Source organism: Loxodonta africana, chromosome 2 (assembly GCF_030014295.1).
Source record: "Loxodonta africana isolate mLoxAfr1 chromosome 2, mLoxAfr1.hap2, whole genome shotgun sequence".
In the NCBI taxonomy this organism is placed as follows: domain Eukaryota; kingdom Metazoa; phylum Chordata; class Mammalia; order Proboscidea; family Elephantidae; genus Loxodonta; species Loxodonta africana.
In genome coordinates this window covers 210,448,226-210,471,562 of record NC_087343.1, presented here as the reverse complement: position 1 = coordinate 210,471,562, position 23,337 = coordinate 210,448,226, and the positions used below count along the sequence as shown (strand labels likewise).

At 41.3% G+C, this 23,337-nt stretch overlaps 1 protein-coding gene across 3 annotated transcripts in view; it reads left to right on the top strand.

Annotated features, from left to right (window-relative positions):
* The window catches only part of ALDH3A2 (aldehyde dehydrogenase 3 family member A2), a 47,536-nt gene that overhangs the window by 16,804 nt on the left and 7,395 nt on the right, over nt 1-23,337 (top strand). For all 3 annotated transcript variants that reach the window (XM_003420694.4, XM_010600244.3, XM_010600245.3), the window contains exons 7-8: nt 723-889; nt 4,412-4,511. In XM_003420694.4, the coding sequence (XP_003420742.1) occupies nt 723-889; nt 4,412-4,511 (267 nt within the window). The remainder of the gene's footprint in view (nt 1-722; nt 890-4,411; nt 4,512-23,337) is intronic.

Sequence of the window (23,337 nt, the reverse complement as noted above, 5' to 3'; positions counted from 1 at the left end):
CCTGGAAAGAGCTGGAGGAAAATGTAGAACAAAATTCCAACTCAAAAAGAAAGACCAGACTTGCTGGCCTGACAGATGCTGGGGAAACCCTGAGAGTATGGGCCCCAGACACCCTTTCAGCTCAGTAATGAAGTCAGTCCTGAGGTTCACCCTTCAGCAGAAGATTGGCCAGGCCCATAAAACAAAACGAGACTAAAGGGACACATGAGCCCAGGGGCAAGGAAGAGAATACTGGAGGGAACAGGAAAGCTGGTAATAGGGAACTCAAGGTTGAGAAGGGAGAGTGTTGACATGTCATGGGGGTTGTTAACCAATTTCATAAAACATTGTGTACTAACTTCAATGAGAAACTAGTTTGTTCTGTAAACCTTCAAATAAAGTACAATAAAAAAAGAAGAAGAAATGGTGTTGCTTTGATTTCCAGAGAAACCTACTCACAAAAAGATGTAATCTCCTTTTAAATATGCATAGGCCACCTATTCCAGTATACATCTGTCCCATCTTGCACAAGGATCCCCTAATCCACATGCTTGGAGACATTTAATATTTGAGCAGATTAATGCACATACTTAGGACTTTTTTTTTTCCTAAGAGATACGATTTGGGTGGCAGTGTAAAAGGAATGGATAGGTGGCCTGATGAAACAAGCGTCAGATGGGAGTTTTGCATTTGTGCCTTCTTCTTCAGCATTTTTAGCTTCGTGTTGTTTCTTTCCTTTTCAGCCCCAACAATACTTACTGACGTCAGTCCTGAAGCCAAGGTGATGCAAGAAGAAATTTTTGGACCAATTCTTCCAATAGTGCCTGTGAAGGATGCAGATGAAGCCATAAAATTCATAAATGACCACGAAAAGCCCCTGGCTTTTTATATATTTTCTTATAACAATAAGGTAAACATCACAGAGAACAGTCACTGTCATAAGCCACTATCATAAATAATTTTCTTTTTTTGCTCTAAAGCAAATAATATTTTTCTTGTATAGTGTTAGAGTTCACAAAGTATAATTGAAAGAGCTAAGTGTACCAGTGGAAAATATGGCCTTAGTGATAGAAATGATGCTGGAGATCACATGACTGACTTTTGCAAGATCAGTGACTTCATTGCAAATACCTTTTTTCACCAACATAAACAGTGACTATACATGTGGACCTTGCTAGATGGAATACATAGGAATCAAATTAACTACATCTTTGGAAAGAGATGATGGAAAAGCTTAGTATCATCAGAGCAAGACCAGGGGCCGACTGTGGAATAGGCAATCAATTGCTCATATGCAAGTTCAAGTTGAAACTGAAGAAAATTAGAACAAGTCCACGAGAGCCAAAATACAACCTTGAATATATCCCACCTGAATTTAGAGACCATCTCAAGAATAGATGGTTCTTGACACATTGAAGCCTAATGACCCAAGACCAGATGAGTTGTGGAATAACATCAAGGACGTTATACATGAAGAAAGCAAGCGGTGACTGAAAAGACAGGAAAGAAAGAGAAGACCAAGATGGATGTCAGAGGAGACTCTGAAACTTGCTCTCGAACGTCAAGCAGCTAAAGCAAAAGGAAGAAATGATGAAGTAAGAGAACTAAACAGAAGATTTCAAAGGGTGGCTCGAGAAGACAAAGCATTATAATGACATGTGCAAAGAGCTGGAGATAGAAAATCAAAAGGGAAGAACATGCTCAACGTTTCTCAAGCTGAACTGAAGAAAAAATTCAAGCCATGAGTTTCAGTAGCGAAAGATTCTATTCGGAAAATATTAAATGAGGCAGGAAGCATCAAAAGAAGATGGAAGAAATAAATAGAGTCATTATACCAAAAAGAATTAGTCGATGTTTAACCATTTCAAGAAATAGCATATGATCAGGAACCGATGGTACTGAAGGAAGAAGTCCAGTCTGCACTGAAGGCATTGGCAAAAAACAAGGCTCCAGGAATTCACAGAATATCAATTGAGATGTTTCAAAAAATAGATGCAGCTCTGGAAGTGCTCACTCATCTCTGCCAAGAAATTTGGAAGACAGCTACCTGGCCACCCGACTGAAAGAGATCCATATTTATGCCTATTCCCAAGAAAGGTGATCCAACTGAATGCAGAAATTATTGAACAATATCATTAATATCACATGGAAGTAAAATTTTGCTGAAGATCATTTAAAAGCGGGTGCAGCAGTATATTCACAGGGAACTGCCAGAAATTCAAGCTGGATTTAGAAGAGGACATGGAACCAGGGATATCATTGCTGATGTCAGATGGATCCTGGATGAAAGCAGAGAATACCAGAAGGATGTTTACCTGTGTTTTATTGACTGTGCCAAGGTATTTGACTGTGTGAATTATAGCAAATTATAGATGACGTTGTGAAGAATGGGAATTCCAGAAGACTTCATTGTGCTCATGAGAAAACTGTACACAAATCAAGAGGCAGTTGTTTGGAAAGAACAAGGGGATACTGAGTGGTTTAAAGTGAGAAAAGGTGTGCATCAGGGTTGTATTCTTTCACCATACCAATTCAATCTGTATGCTGAGCAAATAATCCGAGAAACTGAAGAACGGGGCATCAGGATTGGAGGAAGACTCATTAACAAGCTGTGATATACAGATGACATGCCCACCTTGCTTGCTGATAGTGAAGAGGACTTGAAGCACTTACTAATGAAGATCAAAGACCACAGCCTTCAGTATGGATTACACCTCAACATAAAACAGAAATCCTCACAACTGGACCAATAAGCCACATCATGATAAACGGAGAAAAGATTGAAGTTGTCAAGGATTTCATTTTACTTGGATCCACAATCAACAGCCATGGGAGCAGCAGTCAAATCCAACAATGCATTGCATTGGGCAAATCTGCTGCAAAGGACCTCTTTAAAGTGTTGAAAAGCAAAGATGTCACCTTGAAGAGTAAGGTGCTCCTGACTTAATCCATGGTATTTTCATTCGCATCATATGCGTGTGAGAGCTGGACAGTGACTAAGGAAGATGGAAAAATAATTGATGTGTTTGAATTGTGTTGGCGAAGAATATTGAATATACCGTGGACTCCCAAAAGAAGGAACAAATCTGTGGTGGAAGAAGTACAACCAGAATGCTCCTTGGAAGCAAGGGTGGCAAGACTGCGCCTTACATACTTTGGACATATTATCGGGAGGGATCAGTCCCTGGAGAAGGACATCATGCTTGGCAAAGTAGAGGGTCAGCGAAAAAGAAGACCCCCAACGAGATGGATTCACACAGTGCCTGCAACAATGGGCTAAAGCATAAGAAGGATTGTAAGGATGCCACAGGACCAGGTAGTGTTTCGTTCTGTGGTATGTGGGGTCACTGTGAGTCGGAACTGACTGGACGGCACCTAAGAACGACAAGTATACCAGCGTTAGGTGCTTTTCTGATACTTAGTCACAGGGGCATTCCACTATAGAGCACTCCTCTGTTACCTGAATGGCGTTGGCAGATACTCAGATTTGGCTGTGTGTGACAGAGTTCTCTGGCGCTGTCATGTAAACAGTTGTGATATCTTGGACTTCAGTTTCTCAAATTAAGTCACTTTTTTGTTAGTGTGGTGGAACCCCAGCAGGTTGAGCAACTTGGAGGACTGCTTTATGGCTTATTCTTCTGTATTGCTACTACTGGCTGGCCTCAGAGTGGGGAAGTAGGTTCAGGAGCCCTCCATCTGAAAGAAAGGGAAAACTGGAAGGAGGGAATGGGAGCAGTCAAGGTCTGAGAAGTTCATAAACAGGTGTTTTCTGGAGAGCCTCTGATGGATTCATACAGCAGTCGTGTGACAGCTTCTGGAACCTGAGTGCCGTGGCAACACATGTACTACAGGTATTTGAAGTGAGACTCACTGCATGGGGGTCCACAAAGAATGGGCTGTTAACAAAACAGTGGTCTGACGTGTAAACTTACCATAGATAATATGGTGTAAAGTATTATTGGCTAGGGTGCATCTTGAGGTGGGGGGAGGTTGGGGAGCGGGACACTTTCTAGCAGTTGTGTCATCTGAAAAATATCTATTAATCATGTACTATAAGATACAGAAAACATTAACCATTTATAAGAATTGAAATGTAGCCCCTTATAAAAAGCCATGTACTGTTTTGAGTTTGTAAACGTATAGGTGGTAATTCAGTGCCTCACTGATGTATTAGACGTGCTTCTGGAAAAAAAAAAATTTTTTTTTTTTTGCTTCTGAGGTGTTGGATATATTGCTAAATTGAAACACAGTTTAGACCATTTATCTGTTCGGTCAGGTCAGTTTGTTGATGCTGGAATGGACATAGTACCCCCAGACTTGAGCCTCCTGTGGAAGCACAAAGGTAGACCACAGACCCCCTCCTTCGAGAAGCTGCACCTGGGCCCACCATCAGCTGTGGTTCTGACCTGGAAAACTTTGTTTTGTTACCTAGTTGATCAAACGAATGATCGATGAAACATCCAGTGGCGGTGTCACAGGCAATGATGTTATTATGCATTTCACAGTCAATTCTCTACCGTTTGGAGGAGTGGGTGAGTATTAATTTCTCTTGTCCGTGGTATAAATATTTCAGAGCACCAACGTTTCACAGATAATTTGTCCAGGCTGTTGAAGTTAGCTGGCTACTGCTGTTTCTCATGTCTGCTTGATGGCCTTCTCCTGGAGAGGCCTTCCTGACCACCACTCCCCCTTCCCCACCAACTCCTCCAACGCAGGGCACATCTCTGTCCTATTGTCCTCCTTCCTTGCTATGTAGCACTTAACACAATCTGTAATTATTTTGTTCATTTCATTTGTTTACTTATTTATTGTCCTAGATTTTGGGTTTTTTTTTTTTGGCCAACAAACAGGTCTTAAATTAATAAGATCACTCTCCCTCTTTTTCTAAAAAAGGTAGTGAATAAAAAATTCAGAGTGCCTTGGCATAGACAGCAACCAAGGTAACGTTAAGTAGTAATCAGCTCTTAGCCCAGCCCTCTTCCAGGGGCAGCCTCTCCTTGAATTGTCTTGCAGTCTGAATAGAGCCAGACGCCCTGTGTCCTAGAGAGGATGGGCAGAAAGAAGTTCACACTCAGTGATGCTCTGTGGACACAACCAGGTCCTGCGGCTCCCTCCCCCACCTCCCCAGGACTAGACTGCTTACTTTTTACTGAGATGATGAACCGTGATGACACCCTGTTTGAACTTCTTAGTTTTCATTTGAGTGGTAGTTTTCTCTTATCTAATAGAGCTATTGCAAAATAACACGGGTAAAAATTCTCATAACCAAAAGCAAGTGATGAAAGCAGAAGGCGTAAAAGCTCAAGCTTTATTCCCTTTGTCGGGGGACAGCCCCAGCAAGGAAAGACCTTCACTGTGTGTCCTGGCAGATAATCCGAAGAACTGACACGTAGCCCTTTCCAAATTCATACGTTCAGGGAAACTTACTGACATGGGTGAGCAGCTGCTCTCCAGTGGTAGCTGGCTGGAGCATTTTCCACAACCACCTAGCAAGGGACTCAAGCTTGTATACCATTCTAGTTGGGACCAAGGTTCATTGTTTTCTCCCATGTCCTTGGGCAGTCAGTGTTCCCCGGGACTTCACGTCTAGGCCCAGATGTTTTCCTTCTTGTTGCTGAGGCATTCTTTGGCCTTGGCTGCTGGCCCAGTCGTGCCCCTCCCGGCCTTGTACCTTAGCCCAAGTCCATCCCAAATTCATCCCCAGCATGCTTTGGGGAAGAGCAAAGCTGATTCTGTTAGGGAGGGGATGCATATAGCTGAATAGCATTACGCTACACCTTCCTTTGTCATTGTATAAATAAATTACACCAAGTGAATGGAATGGCCTTACACTCTCAGGGATCAAGTCACCTGTGCCTGGATTAAGGGAGTCTCGCCCTTGGCCTACTTCCCTTGATGCAAGCCTGTTGCCAGCCCCACCCAGTGCCTGGCATGTTGTGAGGGACAGGTGGGGAGAGACCTAGTAAGTGGGTATTGTGGGGTTCATCTAGACATGACCATGTGGACTAGGGTGGTGGCAGAGGAGACAGTGGAAGAGAGTGGATGTTTTTGAGGTTAAGCAGCAGAATTTGCTGAAGGAGAGAGTGTGTGTGTGTGTGTGTGTGTGTGTGTGTGTGTGTGTATGTGGTTGGGCGAAGAGAGGATGGCTCCTGGGATTTTGGCTGGAGTAACTAGTTTCACTGCCCACATTTTTACAGGAGTAGATTAGACTCTGTTGTCTCTAGTTGCTCAGCAAGCCCACAGGATTCTAGCTTCCATTGTACCATTGTGGTGACTCTGATCGCCCTGTGTGAGGTTACCAGAGGCCTCCTAATTGCAAATCTGGTGACTTGTTTTCAGACCTTATCTTACTAGACTAGGTAGTTAGGCTTAGAAAAGTCATCTCTATTTTTGTTAAATTCTCTAATGGTTTTTTTTTTTTTTTTACATTTAACCGTGGAGTTTTTTTTCCCAAAGACTAAACAGTCATGCTGCCACCATTTTTTTTGAATAATTATTCTTTTTTTTTTATAATTAATTTTTATTAAGCTTCAAGTGAACATTTACAATTCCAATCAGTCTGTCACATGTAGGTTTACATACATCTTACTCCCTTCTCCCACTTGCTCTCCCCCTATTGAGTCAGCCCTTACAGTCTCTCGTTTCGTGCCAATTTTGCCATCTTCCCTCTCTCTCTATCTTCCCATCCCCCCTCCAGTCAAGAGTTGCCAACACACTCTCAAGTGTCCACCTGATTTAATTAGCTCACTCTTCATCAGCATCTCTCTCCCCCCCCCACTGACCAGTCCTTTTCGTGCCTGATGATTGTCTTCAGGGATGGTTCCTGTCCTGTGCCATCAGAAGTTCTGGGGAGCATTGTCTCTGGGATTCCTGTAGTCGCAATCATACCATTAGGTATGGTCTGTTCATGAGAATTTGGGGTCTGTATCCCATTGGTCTCCTGCTCCTTCAGGAGTTGTCTGTTGTGCTCCCTGACAGGGCAGACATCGATTGTGGCTGGGCACCAATTAGTTCTTCTGGTCTCAGGTTAATGTAGGTCTCTGGATCATGTGGCCCTTTCTATCTCTTGGGTTCTTAGTTGTCGTGTGACCTTGGTGTTTTTCCTTTGCCTTTGCTCCAGGTGGGTTGAGACCAATTGATGTATCTTAGATGGCCACTTGTTGGCATTTAGGACCCCAGGCGCCACAATTCAAAGTGGGATGCCGAATGTTTTCATAATAGAATTATTTTGCCCATTGACTTAGAAGTCCCCTCAAACCAAGTTCCCCAGACCCCAGCCCCTGCTCCGCTGACCTTTGAAGCTTTCATTTTATCCCGGAAACCTCTTTGCTTTTAGTCCAGTCCAATTAGGCTGACCTTCCTTGTATTGAGTGTTGTCTTTCCCTTCACCCAAAGCAGTTCTTATCTACAGATTGATCAATAAAAAGCCCTCTCCCTCCCTCCCTCCCTCCCTCCCTCCCCCCTTTGTAACCACAAAAGTATGTGTTCTTCTCCGTTTTTTCTATTTCTCAAGATCTTATACAATTTTTTTTTTTTTATAATAGTGGTCTTACACAATATTTGTCCTTTTGCAACTGACTCATTTCGCTCAGCATAATGCCTTCCAGATTTCTCCATGTTATGAAATGTTTCAGAGATTCGTCACTGTTCTTTATCGATGCGTAGTATTCCATTCTGTGAATATACCACAATTTATTTACCCATTCATCCGTTGACGGACATCTTGGTTGCTTCCAGCTTTTTGCTATTGTAAACAGAGCTGCAATAAACATGGGTGTGCATATATCTGTTTGTGTGAAGGCTCTTGTATCTCTAGGGTATATTCCGAGGAGTGGGATTTCTGGGTTGTATGGTAGTTCTATTTCTAACTGTTTAAGATAACGCCAGATAGATTTCCAAAGTGGTTGTACCATTTTACATTCCCACCAGCAGTGTATAAGAGTTCCAATCTCTCTGCAGCCTCTCCAACATTTATTATTTTGTGTTTTTTGGATTAATGCCAGCCTTGTTGGAGTGAGATGGAATCTCATCGTAGTTTTAATTTGCATTTCTCTAATGGCTAATGATCGGGAGCATTTTCTCATGTATCTGTTGGCTGCCTGAATATCTTCTTTAGTGAAATGTGTGTTCATATCCTTTGCCCACTTCTTGATTGGGTTGTTTGTCTTTTTGTGGTTGAGTTTTGACAGAATCATGTAGATTTTAGAGATCAGATGCTGGTCTGAGATGTCATAGCTGAATATTCTTTCCCAATCTGTAGGTGGTCTTTTTACTCTTTTGGTGAAGTCTTTAGATGAGCACAGGTGTTTGATTTTTAGGAGCTCCCAGTTATCGGGTTTCTCTTTATCATTTTTGGTAATGTTTTGTATTCTGTTTATGCCCTGTATTAGGGCTCCTAGGGTTGTCCCTATTTTTTCTTCCATGATCTTCATCGTTTTAGTCTTTATGTTTAGGTCTTTGATCCACTTGGAGTTAGTTTTTGTGCATGGTGTGAGGTATGGGTCCTGTTTCATTCTTTTGCAAATGGATATCCAGGTATGCCAGCACCATTTGTTTAAAAGACTATCAATTTCCCCAATTGACTGACACTGGTCCTTTGTCAAATATCAGCTGCTCATACGTGGATGGATTTATATCTGAGTTCTCAATTCTGTTCCATTGGTCTATGTGCCTGTTGTTGTACCAGTACCAGGCTGTTTTGACTACTGTAGCTGTATAATAGGTTCTGAAATCAGGTAGAGTGAGGCCTCCCACTTTCTTCTTCTTTTTCAGTAATGTTTTGCTTATCCGGGGGTTCTTTCCCTTCCATATGAAATTAGTGATTTGTTTCTCTATTCCCTTAAAGTATGACATTGGTATTTGGATTGGAAGTGCGTTATATGTATAGATGGCTTTTGATAGAATAGACATTTTTACTATGTTAAGTCTTCCTATCCATGAGCAGGGTATATTTTTCCACTTAAGTATGTCCTTTTGAATTTCTTGTAGCAGAGTTCTATAGTTTTCTTTGTACAGGTCTTTTACATCCTTGGTAAGATTTATTCCTAAGTATTTTCTCTTCTTGGGGGCTACTGTGAATGGTATTGATTTGGTTATTTCCTCTTCGGTGTTCTTTTTGTTGATGTAGAGGAATCCAAGTGATTTTTGTATGTTTATTTTATAACCTGAGACTCTTCCAAACTCTTGTATTAGTTTCAGTAGTTTTCTGGAGGATTCCTTAGGGTTTTCCATGTATATGATCATGTCATCTGCAAATAGTGATAGCTTTACTTCCTCCTTACCAATCTGGATACGCTTTATTTCTTTGTCTAGCCTAATTGCCCTGGCTAGGACTTCAAGTACGATGTTGAATAAGAGTGGTGATAAAGGGCATCCTCGTCTGGTTCCCGTTCTCAAGGGAAATGCTTTCAGGTTCTCTCCATTTAGAGTGATATTGGCTGTTGGCTTTGTATAGATGCCCTTTATTATGTTGAGGAATTTTCCTTCAATTCCTATTTTGGTAAGAGTTTTTATCATAAATGGGTGTTGAACTTTGTCAAATGCCTTTTCTGCATCTATTGATAAGATCATGTGGTTTTTATCTTTTGTTTTATTTATGTGATGGATTACATTAATGGTTTTTCTGATATTAAACCAGCCTTGCATACCTGGTATAAATCCCACTTGATCATGGTGAATTATTTTTTTGATGTGTTGTTGGATTCTATTGGCTAGAATTTTGTTGAGGATTTTTGCATCTATGTTCATGAGGGATATAGGTCTAAAATTTTCTTTTTTTGTAATGTCTTTACCTGGTTTTGGTATCAGGGAGATGGTAGCTTCATAGATTGAGTTGGGTAGTATTCCGTCTTTTTCTATGCTTTGAAATACCTTCAGTAGTAATGGTGTTAAGTCTTCTCTGAAGGTTTGGTAGAACTCTGCAGTGAAGCCGTCTGGGCCAGGACTTTTTTTTGTTGGAAGTTTTTTGATTACTGTTTCAATCTCTTTTTCTGTTATGGGTCTATTTAGTTGTTCTACTTCTGAATGTGTTAGTTTAGGTAGGTGGTATTGTTCCAAGAATTTATCCATTTCTTCTAGGTTTTCAAAATTGTTAGAGTACAATTTTACTTAGTAATCTGAAATGATTCTTTTAATTTCATTTGGTTCTGTTGTGATGTGGTCCTTCTCGTTTCTTATTCGGGTTATTTGTTTCCTTTCCTGTATATCTTTAATCAGTCTAGCCAATGGTTTATCAATTTTGTTAATTTTTTCAAAGAACCAGCTTTTGGCTTTGTTAATTCTTTCAATTGTTTTTCTGTTCTCTGATTCATTTAGTTCAGCTCTAATTTTTATTATTTGTTTTCTTCTGGTGTCTGATGGGTTCTTTTGTTGCTCACTTTCTATTTGTTCAAGTTGTCGGGACAGTTGTCTGATTTTGGCTCTTTCTTCTTTTTGTATGTGTGCATTTATCGATATAAATTGACCTCTGAGCACTGCTTTTGCTGTGTCCCAGAGGTTTTGATAGGAAGTATTTTCATTCTCGTTGCTTTCTAAGAATTTCCTCATTCCCTCCTTGATGTCTTCTATAACCCAGTCTTTTTTCAGGAGGGTATTGTTCACTTTCCAAGGATTTGATTTCTTTTCCCTAGTTTTTTCTGTTATTGATTTCTAGCTTCATTGCCTTGTGGTCTGAGAAGATGCTTTGTAATATTTCGATGTTTTGGATTCTGCAAAGATTTGTTTTATGACCTAATATGTGGTCTATTCTAGAGAATGTTCCATGTGCGCTAGAAAAAAAAGTATATTTTGAAGCAGTTGGGTGGAGAGTTCCGTATAAGTCAATGAGGTCAAGTTGGTTGATTGTTGTAAGTAGGTCTTCTGTGTCTCTATTGAGCTTCTTACTGGATGTCCTGTCCTTCTCCGAAAGTGGTGTGTTGAAGTCTCCTACTATAAATGTGGAGGTGTCTATCTCACTTTTCAATTCTGTTAAAATTTGATTTATGTATCTTGCAGCCCTGTCATTAGGTGCGTAAATATTTAATATGGTTATGTCTTCCTGATCAATTGTCCCTTTTATCATTATATAGTGTCCTTCTTTATCCTTTGTGGCGGATTTAAGTCTAAAGTCTATTTTGTCAGAAATTAATATTGCTACTCCTCTTCTTTTTTGCTTATTGTTTGCTTGATATATTTTTTCCATCCTTTGAGTTTTAGTTTGTTTGTGTCTCTAAGTCTAAGGTGTGTCTCTTGTAGGCAGCATATAGATGGATCGTGTTTCTTTATCCAGTCCGTGACTCTCTGTCTCTTTATTGGTGCATTTAGTCCATTTACATTCAGCGTAATTATAGATAAATAAGTTTTTAGTGCTGTCATTTTAATGCCTTTTCATGTGTTTTGTTGGCCATTTCATTTTTCCACATGCTTTTTTGTGCTGAGACGTTTTTCTTAGTAGCTTGTGAGCTCCTCATTTTCATAATGTTTAACTTTGTGTTTGTTGAGTCGTTACGTTTTTCTTGGCTTTTTTCTTGAGTTATCGAATTGATATTCCTTTTTGTGGTTACCTTATTATTTACCCCTATTTTTCTAAGTAAAATCCTAACTTGTAACCTTCTATATCGCCTTGTATCACTCTCCATCTGGCAGTTTAATGCCTCCTATATTTAGTCCCTCTTTTTGATTATTGTGATTGTTTATCTATTGATTTCCATGATTTCCTGTTATGTGTATTATTTTGTTTATTTATTTATTTTTTAGAATTAGTCTTAATTTGTTTGTTTTTGTGCTTTTCCCTATTTGAGTTGCGTTGATATCAGGACGTTCTGTTTTGTGACCTTGTATTGTGCTGGTACCTGATATTATTGGTCATCAGGCCAAACAATCTCCTTTAGCATTTCTTGCAGTCTTGGTTTAGTTTTTGCAAGTTCTCTAAACTTGTGTTTATCTGTAAATATCTTAATTTCTCCTTCATATTTCAGAGAGAGTTTTGCTGGATATATGATCCTTGGTTGGCAGTTTTTCTCGTTCAGTGCTCTGTATACGTTGTCCCATTCCCTTCTTGCCTGCATGGTTTCTGCTGAGTAGTCTGAACTTATTCTTATTGATTCTCCCTTGAAGGAAACCTTTCTTTTCTCCCTGGCTGCTTTTAAAATTTTCTGTTTGTCTTTGGTTTTGGCAAGTTTGATGATAATATGTCTTGGTGTTTTTCTTTTTGGATCAATCTTAAATGGGGTTCGATGAGCATCTTGGATAGATATCCTTTCGTCTTTCGTGATGTCAGGGAAGTTTTGTGTCAGGAGTTCTTCAACTATTTTCTCTGTGTTTTCTGATATCCCTCCCTGTTCTGGGACTCCAATCACTCGCAAGTTATCCTTCTTGATAGAGTCCCATATGATTCTTAGGGTTTCTTCATTTTTTTAAATTCTTTTATCTGTTTTTTTTTCAGCTATGTTGGTGTTGATTCCCTGGTCCTCCAGAAGTCCTAGTCTACATTCTAATTGCTCGAGTCTGCTCCTCTGACTTTCCATTGCGTTGTCAAATTCTGTAATTTTATTGTTAATCTTTTGGATTTCTACATGCTGTCTATGGATTCTTGCAACTTATTAATTTTTCCACTATGTTCTTGAATAATCTTTTTGAGTTCTTCAACAGTTTTATCAGTGTGTTCCTTGGCTTTTTCTGCATTTATCCTAATTTCATTTGTGATATCTTTAAGCATTCTGTAAATTAGTTTTTTATATTCCGTATCTGATAATTCCAGGATTGTATCTTCATTTGGGAACAATTTTGATTCTTTTGTTTGGGGGGTTGGAGAAGCTGTCATGGTCTGTTTCTTTATGTGGTTTGATATGGACTGCTGTCTCCGAGCCATCACTGGGAAACTAGATCTTCCAGGTAATCAGCTAAAAAAAAATGCAGTCAGATCCCTATCTGAATTCTTCCTCTGGCTCCGGGTATTCGGATGTTAATGGAGCCGCCTGGGGAGGGTGGGGGAGGGATCAGAGAGCTAGGAGTGTAGCACCACAGAATATAGTGCTGATCACCGCATTCACGCTCCACCCCCGTCCACCAAAATCCGGGCGGGACGGTTCCCCGGCTGGGACGCTGCTTTCCCCACTCCGAGACCAGTCATTTCCTCCTGGGGACTTCTCCCTCCGGTGCGCAGCACCACTCGCTTGCGCGAACTGGGTGGGCGTCTCCCGCACGAACGGGTGGGCCCGCCCCCAGGGTCTATTCAGGAGAATATAATTGGACCCCGCGCTCACGCCCCGTCCGCACGCGCGCCCAAATCACATTGGGACATCTCCCCGGCTGGGACGCTGCTTTCCCCGCTCCGAGACCTGTCACTTCCTCCCGGGGACTTCTCCCTCCGGTGCACCGCGCCACACGCGCGGACTTGGTGGGCGTCCTCCCGCACGAACGTGCGGGCCCCGCCCCGGGGTCGCTTTAGGGAAATATAGCTGACCCTCCCCCCCGCTCGCGCCCTGCCCGCTTCCCTCCAAACTCCCGGCGGGACGGCTCCCTGGCTGGGACGCTGCTCTCCCCCTCCAAGATCAGTCACTGCCTCCCGGGTGCTTCTCCCTCCGGCTGCGCCACTACGCCGCCCACGCCAACCAGCTAGACTTCCTCCTGGGATGGTTTCGGGTGGGAAGGGCTGGGCCCCCCGTCTGTGCCGTCTGCCCCCCTGGGCTCTGCCCCAGATCGGTCTCCGAAGGTCACCTGCCTGGTACGCTGGCTTCTAGTTCTGAAAACGTTTGCTGTCTGCCCATATTTGTTCGTTTTCCGTCTCTAAGTCTGTGCTTGTTGTTCAGAGTTCGTAGATGGTTATGTATGTGATCGATTCCCCTGTTTTTCCGAGTCTTTGTTGCAAGAGGGATCTGCGGTAGCGTCCACCTAGTCTGCCATCTTGGCCCCGCCTTCTAATTATTCTTTTTAAAGTTGATTTGAAGTATTAGCTTTATCATAAACTATGAACCAAAAAAAACCCCAAACCCATTGCCATCTAGTCAATTGCAACTCATAGCAACCGTATAGGGCAGAGTAGAACTGCTCCATAGAGTTTCCATGGAGCACCTGGTGGCTTCAAACTGCCAACCCTTTGATTAGCAGCTGTAGCACCTAACCACTACCTCACCAGGGTTTCCAAATATATGTATATATATATATTCCTGTCAAGTGAATCCTGACTCATGTAACCCATAGGGTTTCCAAGGAGCAGCTGGTGGACTTGAACTGCCAACCTTTTGGTTAGCAGCTGAGCTCTTAACCACTGTGTCACCAGGGCTCCAACTATTATAAACTATACTCAATAAGAACCCAACTTGGATCATTCTTTGAGTTTTCTGTTTGGTTTCATTGATCTTCCTGGGTTTTTTCCCTCCTGGATGAGTAGTACCACAGTGTTAATTACTATAGTTATAGTTAGCTTTATAGCTAGAATTTAGTATATGCTTATTATATGCCAAGTAATGTGGTTGGATATGTGGGTTTTAGGTTCATCCATATCGTAGTATGTATCAGAACTTCATTTCTCTTTATGGTTAATATTCCATTGTATGGATAATTTTGCTTACCCATTTATCTGTGAATGGGCACTTTCTTGAAACTTACTCTTCCTTCAGCTTATTTTTTTTTTTAATTTTATTGAGCTTTAAGTGAACGTTTACAAATCAAGTCAGACTGTCACATATAAGCTTATATACACCTTACTCCATACTCCCACTTACTCTCCCTCTAATGAGTCAGCCCTTCCAGTCTCTCATGACAATTTTGCCAGTTTCTAACCCTCTCTACCCTCCCATCTCCCCTCCAGACAAGAGATGCCAACACAGTCTCAAGTGTCCACCTGATACAAGTAGCTCACTCTTCATCAGCATCTCTCTCCAACCCATTGTCCAGTCCCTTCCATGTCTGATGAGTTGTCTTCGGGAATGGTTCCTGTCCTGGGTCAACAGAAGGTTTGGGGACCATGACGGCCAGGATTCCTCTAGTCTCAGTCAGACCATTAAGTCTGGTCTTTTTATGAGAATTTGGGGTCTGCATCCCACTATTCTCCTGTTCCCTCAGGGGTTCTCTCTTGTGTTCCCTGTCAGGGCAGTCATCGGTTGTGGCCGGGCACCATCTAGTTCTTCTGGTCTCAGGATGATGTAAGTCTCTGGTTCATGTGGCCCTTTCTGTCTCTTGGGCTCATAGTTATCATGTGACCATGGTGTTCTTCATTCTCCTTTGATCCAGGTGGGTTGAGACCAATTGATGCATCTTAGATGGCTGCTTGTTAGCATTTAAGACCCCAGATGCCACACTTCAAAGTGGGATGCAGAATGTTTTCATAATAGTATGATTTTGCCAATTGACTTAGAAAGTCCCCTTAAGCCATAGTCCCCAAACCCCCACCCTTGCTCCGCTGACCTTTGAAGCATTCAGTTTATCCCAGAAACTTCTTTGCTTTTGGTCCAGTCCAGTTGAGCTGACCTTCAGTGTATTGAGTATTGCCCTTCCCTTCACCTAAAGTAGTTCTTATCTACTAACCAATCAGTAAATAACCCTCTCCCACCCTCCCTCCCTCCCCGTCTCGTAACCACAAAGTATGTGTTCTTCTCAGTTTATACTATTTCTCAAGATCTTATAATAGTGGTCTTATACAATATTTGTCCTTTTGCCTCTGACTAATTTCACTCAGCATAATGCCTTCCAGGTTCCTCCATGTTATGAAATGTTTTACAGATTCGTCACTGTTCTTTATCGATGTGTAGTATTCCATCGTGTGAATATACCACAATTTATTTAACCATTCATCCGTTGATGGACACCTTGGTGGCTTCCAGGTTTTTGCTATTGTAAACAGAGCTGCAATAAGCATGGGTGTGCATATATCTGTTTGTGTGAAGGCTCTTATTTCTCTAGGGTATATTCCGAGGAGTGGGATTTCTGGGTTGTATGGTAGTTCTATTTCTAACTTTTTAAGAAAACTCCAGATAGATTTCCAAAGTGGTTGTACCATTTTACATTCCCACCAGCAGTGTATAAGAGTTCCAGTCTCTCCGCAGCTCCTCCAACATTTAATATTTTGTGTTTTTTGGATTAATGCCAGCCTTATTTTTTTTTCTTGGAGTGAGATGGAATCTTATCGTAGTTTTAATTTGCATTTCTCTAATGGCTATTGATCGAGAGCATTTTCTCATGTATCTGTTAGCTGCCTGAATATCTTCTTTAGTGAAGTGCTTGCTCATATCCTTTGCCCACTTCTTGATTGGGTTGTTTGTCTTTTTGTGGTTGAGTTTTAACAGAATCATATAGATTTTAGAGATCAGGCGCTGGTCAGAGCTGTCCTAGCTGAAAATTCTTTCCCAAGCTGTAGGTGGTCTTTTTAGTCTTTTGGTGAAGTCTTTAGATGAGCACAGGTGTTTGATTTTTAGGAGCTCCCAGTTATCTGGTTTCTCTTCGTCATTTTTGGTAATGTTTTGTATTCTGTTTATGCCTTGTATTAGGGCTCCTAACGTTGTCCCTATTTTTTCTTCCATGATCTTTATCGTTTTAGTCTTTATGTTTAGGTCTTTGATCCACTTGGAGTTAGTTTTTGTGCATGGTGTGAGGTATGGGTCCTGTTTCATTTTTTTGTAAATGGATATCCAGTTAGGCCAGCATCATTTGTTAAAAAGACTATCTTTTCCCCAATTAACTGACACTGGGCCTTTGTCAAATATCAGCTGCTCATATGTGGATGGATTTATATCTGAGTTCTCAATTCTGTTCCATTGGTCTATGTGCCTGTTGTTGTACCAGTTACCAGGCTGTTTTGACTACTGTGGCTGTATAATAGATTCTAAAATCACGTAGAGTGAGGCCTCCCACTTTCTTCTTCTTTTTCAGTAATGCTTTACTTATCCGAGGCTTCTTTCCCTTCCATATGAAGTTGGTGATTTGTTTCTCCATCACATTAAAAAATGTCATTGGAATTTGGATCGGAAGTCCATTGTATGTATAGATGGCTTTTGGTAGAATATACATTTTTACTATGTTAAGTCTTTCTATCCATGAGCAAGGTATGTTTTTCCACTTAAGTAGGTCTTTTTTAGTTTCTTGCAGTAGTACTTTGTAGTTTTCTTTGTATAGGTCTTTTACATCTTTGGTAAGATTTATTCCTAGTTTTATTTTATCTTCTTGGAGGCTACTGTGAATGGTATTGATTTGGTTATTTCCTCTTTGATGTTCTTTTTGTTGATGTAGAGGAATCCAAGTGATTTTTGTATGCTTATCTTATAACCTGAGACTCTGCCAAACTCTTCTATTAGTTTCAGTAGTTTTCTGGAGGATTCCTTAGGGTTTTCTGTGTATAAGATCATGTCATCTGCAAATAGAGATAATTTTACTTCCACTTTGCCAATCCGGATGCCCTTTATTTCTTTGTCTAGCCTAATTGCTCTGGCTAGGACCTCTAGCACAATGTTGAATAAGAGTAGTGATAAAGGGCATCCTTGTCTGATTCCCGTTCTCAAGGGAAATGCTTTCAGGCTCTCCATTTAGAGTGATGATGGCTGTTGGCTTTGTATAGATGCCCTTTATTATGTTGAGGAATTTTCCTTCAATTCCTATTTTGGTGAGAGTTTTTATCATAAATGGGTGTTGGACTTTGTCAAATGCCTTTTCTGCATCAATTGATATGATCATGTGGTTTTTGTCTTTTGTTTATATGGTGGATTACATTAATGGTTTTTCTAATACTTGGTCGTGGTGGATTATTTTTTTGATATGTTGTTGAATTCTATTGGCTAGAATTTTGTTGAGGATTTTTGCATCTATGTTCATGAGGGATATAGGTCTATAATTTTCTTTTTTTGTGATGTCTTTACCTGGTTTTGGTATCAGGGATATGGCTGCTTCATAGAATGAGTTGGGTAGTATTCCGTCATTTTCTATGCTTTGAAATACCTTTAGTAGTAGTGGTGTTAACTCTTCTCTGAAAGTTTGGTAGAACTCTGTAGTAAAGCCATCCGGGCCAGGGCTTTTTTTTGGGGGGGAGTTTTTTGATTACCATTTCAATCTCTTTTTTTGTTATGGGTCTATTTAGTTGTTCCACTTCTGATTGTGTTAGTTTAGATAGGTAGTGTTTTTCTAGGTATTCATCCATTTCTTCTAGGTTTGCAAATTTGTTAGAGTGCCATTTTTCGTAATAGTCTGATCTGATTCCTTTAATTTCCTTTGGGTCTGTTGTGATGTGGCCCATCTCGTTTCGTATTCGGGTTATTTGTTTCCTTTCCTGTATTTCTTTAGTCAGTCTGGCCAATGGTTTATCAATTTTGTTAATTTTTTCAAGGAACCAGCTTTTGGCTTTGTTAATTCTTTGAATTGTTTTTCTGTTCTCTAATTCATTTAGTTCAGCTCTAATTTTTATTATTTATTTTCTTCTGGTGCCTGATAGATTCTTTTGTTGCTCACTTTCTATTTGTTCAAGTTGTCGGGACAGTTCTCTGATTTTGGCCCTTTCTTCTTTTTATATGTGTGCATTTATCGATATAAATTGACCTCTGAGCACTGCTTTTGCTGTGTCCCAGAGGCTTTGATAGGAAGTGTTTTCATTCTCGTTGCATTCTAAGAATTTCTTTATTCCCTCCTTAGTGTCTTCTATAACCCAGTCTTTTTTGAGCAGGGTATTGTTCAGTTTCCAAGTATTTGATTTCTTTTCCCTGATTTTTCTGTTATTGATTTCCACTTTTATGGCCGTGTGGTCTGAGAAGATGCTTTGTAATCTTTCGATGTTTTGGATTCTGCAGAGGTTTGTTTTATGACCTAATATGTGGTCTATTCTAGAGAATGTTCTGTGGACTAGAAAAAAAAGAATGCTTTGCAGCTGTTGGGTGGAGTGTTCTGTATAAGTCAGTGAGGTCAAGTTCGTTGATTGTAGCAATTAGGTCTTCCGTGTCTCTATTGAGCTTCTTACTGGAAGTCCTGTCCTTCTCCGAAAGTGGTGTGTAGAAGTCTCCTACTATGATTGTGGAAGTGTCTATCTCACTTTACAGTTCTGTTAAAATTTGTTTTATGTATCTTGCAGTTCTGTCATTGGGTGCATAAGTATTTAATATGGGTATATCTTCGTGGTCAATTGTCCCTTTAATCATTATGTAGTGTCCTTCTTTATCCTTTGTGGTGGATTTAACTTGTCAGAAATTAATATTGCTACTCCTGCTCTTTTTTGCATATTGTTTGCTTGATATATTTTTTTCCATCCTTTGAGTTTTAGTTTGTTTCTGTCTCTAAGTCTAAGTGTCTCTTGTAGGCAGCATATAGACGGATCGTGTTTCTTTATCCAGTCTGAGACTCTCTGTGTCTTTATTGGTGCGTTTAGTCCATTTCCATTCAGCCTAATTATAGGTAAGTATGTGTTTAGTGCCGTCATTTTGATGCCTTTTTATGTGTGTCGTTGACAATTTCATTTTTCGACTTACTTTTTTGTGCCGAGATGTTTTTCTTTGTAAATTGTGTGTTCCTCATTTTCATAGTATTTGACTTTATGTTTGCTGAGTCGTTACGTTTTTCTTGGTTTTTATTTTCAGTTACGGAGTTGTTATACCTCTTTGTGGTTACCTTAATATTTACCCCTATTTTTCTAAGTAAAAACCTAACTTGTACTGTCCTATATTGCCTTGTATCCCCCTCAATATGGCAGTTCTATGCCACCTGTATTTAGTCCCTCTTTTTGATTATTGTGATCTTTTACATATTGACTTCAATGATTCCCTGTTTTGAGCGTTTTTTTCTTTTTAAAATTAATCTTAATTTGTTTTTGTGATTTTCCTATTTGAGTTCATATCAGGATGTTCTGTTCTGTGACCTTGTGTTGTGCTGGTATCTGATATTATTGGTTTTCTGACCAATTTCCTTTAGTATTTCTGGTAGCTTTGGTTTGGTTTTTGCAAATTCTCTAAGCTTGTGTTTATCTGTAAATGTTTTAATTTCGCCTTCATATTTTAGAGAGTTTTGCTGGATATATGATCCTTGGCTGGCAGTTTTCTCCTTCAGTGCTCTATATATGTCATCCCATTGCCTTCTTGACTGCATGGTTTCTGCTGAGTAGTCTGAACTTATTTTTATTGATTCTCCTTTGTAGGAGACCTTTCTTTTATCCCTGGCTGCTTTTAAAGTTTTGTCTTTATCTTAGGTTTTGGCAAGTTTGATGATAATATGTCTTGGTGATTTTCTTTTTGGATCAATCTTAAATGGGGTTCGATGAGCATCTTGGATAGATATCCTTTCATCTTTCATGATGTCAGGGAAGTTTTTTGCCAAGAGATCTTCAAGTATTCTCTCTGTGTTTTCTGATATCCCTCCCTGTTCTGGGACTCCAATCACATGCAAGTTATTCTTTTTGAATCCCACATGATTCTTAGGGTTTCTTAATTTTTTTTAATTCTTTTATCTGATTTTTTTCAGGTGTACTGGTGTGAATTCCCTGGTCCTCCAGATTTCCCACTCTGCGTTCCAACTGCTGGAGTCTGCTCCTTGACTTCCTATTGGGTTGTCTAATTCTGTAATTTTATTGTTAATCTTTTGGATTTCTGCATGCTGTCTCTCTATGGATCCTTGCAACTTATTAATTTTTCCACTATGTTCTTGAATCATCTTTTTGAGTTCTTCAACTGCTTTACCAGTGTGTTCCTTGGCTTTTTCTGTAGATTGTCTTATTTCATTTCTGATGTCATCCCTGATGTCTTGAAGCATTCTGTAAATTAGTTTTTTATATTCTGTATCTGGAAATTCCAGGATTGTATCTTCATTTGGGAAAGATTTTGTTTCTTTAATTTGGGGAGTTGTAGAAGCAATCATGGTGTGCTTCTTAATGTGGTTTGATATTGACTGCAGTCTCCGAGCCATCTCTAAGATATTGTAGTGATTTATTCTGTATTTACTCACTGAGTCTTATCTTGGTTTGTTTTCTTTCAATATACATAGATGGGCTACTAGATTGTGCTGTCTTGATTGTTGTAGCCCTTGAATCAGTTATGTCCTATTACCAGCTGGTTTGGGCTGTTACCAGATATATAAGCCTAAGAGTACATACACTATTCTTGAGTAGAATCTGATTTTGGGTTACCAAGTGTGTGGTGCAGACCGTCACCTATTCCCCTTGAGAAGCAGTGGTGATAGTTGTGTGCACCAGATTCTAGTAGCAGTAGGGGGTCACGCTCCAGGGAGGGCAGGATGCTGACAGGCTTCCCCCAAGTTCCAGTGAGGTAGGTGTGTCTCTATTCCTAAAGCACTTTGGTGAGTGGGCTCTGCAGCTGTACCTTAGGCCCCCTATGCAAGTACCTCTACAGATTGGTAGGTGTCACCCTCCTTAGACCCCTAAGGCCGGAGGCTAGGTGGTCTGGGGGGAGCTTCATCCCTCAGTTCCCTGTTGTGGGTCAGTGAGGGCTCTGTTGAATATGCAGAGATGTCAGACCTGGGAAACTTGTCTTTCCAGTAATCTGCTAAAACAGTTACAGTCAGATCCCTATCAGAAATACCTTTGCATTATAATAGCCACCTTGTTCCCTTTAGGGATGAAAGCCCAAGACTGTGGATCACATATGCTTGGCTGGAGCTGGTTCTGTGTTTTTAGTGCAATTCGGGAAGGATTTTTCGTCCCTGGGTTTTTTGAGCTGCTTCTCTCAGGCCAGGAGAATGGGTTAGGAAAAGACCAAGAAAAAAAAACCGCGGTGTAGTTCACTCTCTGGCTCAGGAAATTCCAATGTTAATGAAGCTGCCTGGGACGGGGAGGGGAGGGTTCAGATAAATAAGAGAGAGCAGCACACCGGAATATAGACAACGTTTCTTACATTGCTTGGGGTAACTGTTTTATCTGAGATTCCCGAGGGGCATGTCGACCCTGTGCACTGGCTGGGTAGAGATTGCCCCCGAGGGTCAGGCCTGCGTCCCATGCCCATGCTGTCTCAGAAGCCGTGGTTAGTTCCTCCGCTCCCAGTCCAAAGCCCAGCGCCAAGGTTTCCCGGCTGGGACGCCGCACTCCCGGCTCCAAACCCTGTCGCTGCCTCCTGGTCACGTCTCCTCCTGTCAGCCGAGTCGCTGCGATGCCTGCGTGCACTGGCTGGGCTTCCCCCGAAGTCAATTCTGGGGGGTAGGGCTGCGTCCCGTATTTGCGCCATCACAGGATGCCATGCTCAGCTCCACTGTGTCCGGTCCAAAGTCCGGTGCCAGGGTTTTCTGACTAGGACGCTGGCTCCAGGCTCCGAAAACAGCCGCTGCTTCCCTGTGGTTGTTTGTTCTCAGTCTCTGTCACTCAGGTCAACTCTTTATATCTGTGTTTCTTGGTCAGGGTTCGTAGATTGTCATGTATGTGATTGGTTCACTTGTTTTTCCGAGACTTTGTTGCAAGAGGGATCCGAGGTAGCTTCTACCTAGTGAGCCATCTTGGCCCCCTTCCTTCAGCTGTTTACACATGTTTTTTGTTTTCTTTCTTGGCCATCGTATCTTTGGTCCACTCCTCCTCGTCTACCCTCCCTAAAGGTCAGAGATTCTCAGGGCTTTGCCCTTGGTCGTTTTCATATACCACACCTGCCACCTAAACTGTCCCTTCCTGCAGCCTCAGGCATCACCTGACCGCTGATGACATACACACTGCAGCCTGGCCTGGCAAACTGCTCACTGGCCTCTGAGTGCCTGGGCTCATCCTCTGCTGTCCACATGCTGTTCTCTCTGCTTCTCTCCTTTTCTCTTCCCGGTCTACTGTACACATAGCAAAGTAGGAAAAGGAAAACTGTTATAGAACTTGGCTTTTTAAGAGTGCAGAGATTTACACTTGCTTATTATCTCCTGGCTTCATAACCCTGTCATGCTGGTCTCCTTTGCTTTCTAGGGGCCCACCAGCTGCTCCATGGGAGAAAGATAGGGAAGTCTGCTTCTGTAAAGATTACAGCCTTGGAATCCCTGTGGGACAGTTCTTCTCTGTCCTGTAGGGACACTATGAGTCGGGATCCACTTGATGCCAATGAGTTTTTTGGATTAGAGGAAGCAAGTGGATGAGCAGGGCCATGGGTAAATACAGCTGCATGGAATGGTGGTACAAGAACACACATAGCATTTAGAGTCAGACCGACCTGCGCTCACACACTGGGTTTGCCACTGTTGTGTAACAGCCGAGTGGCACCTGGACCCAAGGTCAGCCACGTCTCCAAGATACTGAAGAAAGACTCCAGAACCAGCAGTCATGACATATGGTTTATTGGGAAGCTTACTTACGGAACTGTGGCCCCGGGTGGTGGCTGGACCAGTTTGACGCTCTGCAGCCACCTAGCAAGAGCACAGGTTTATGTACCGTTCCAGCTGGGGCCAAGGCTCATTGTTTTTCTCCCATATCCTTGGACAGCCAGTGTTCCCAGGGACTTCATG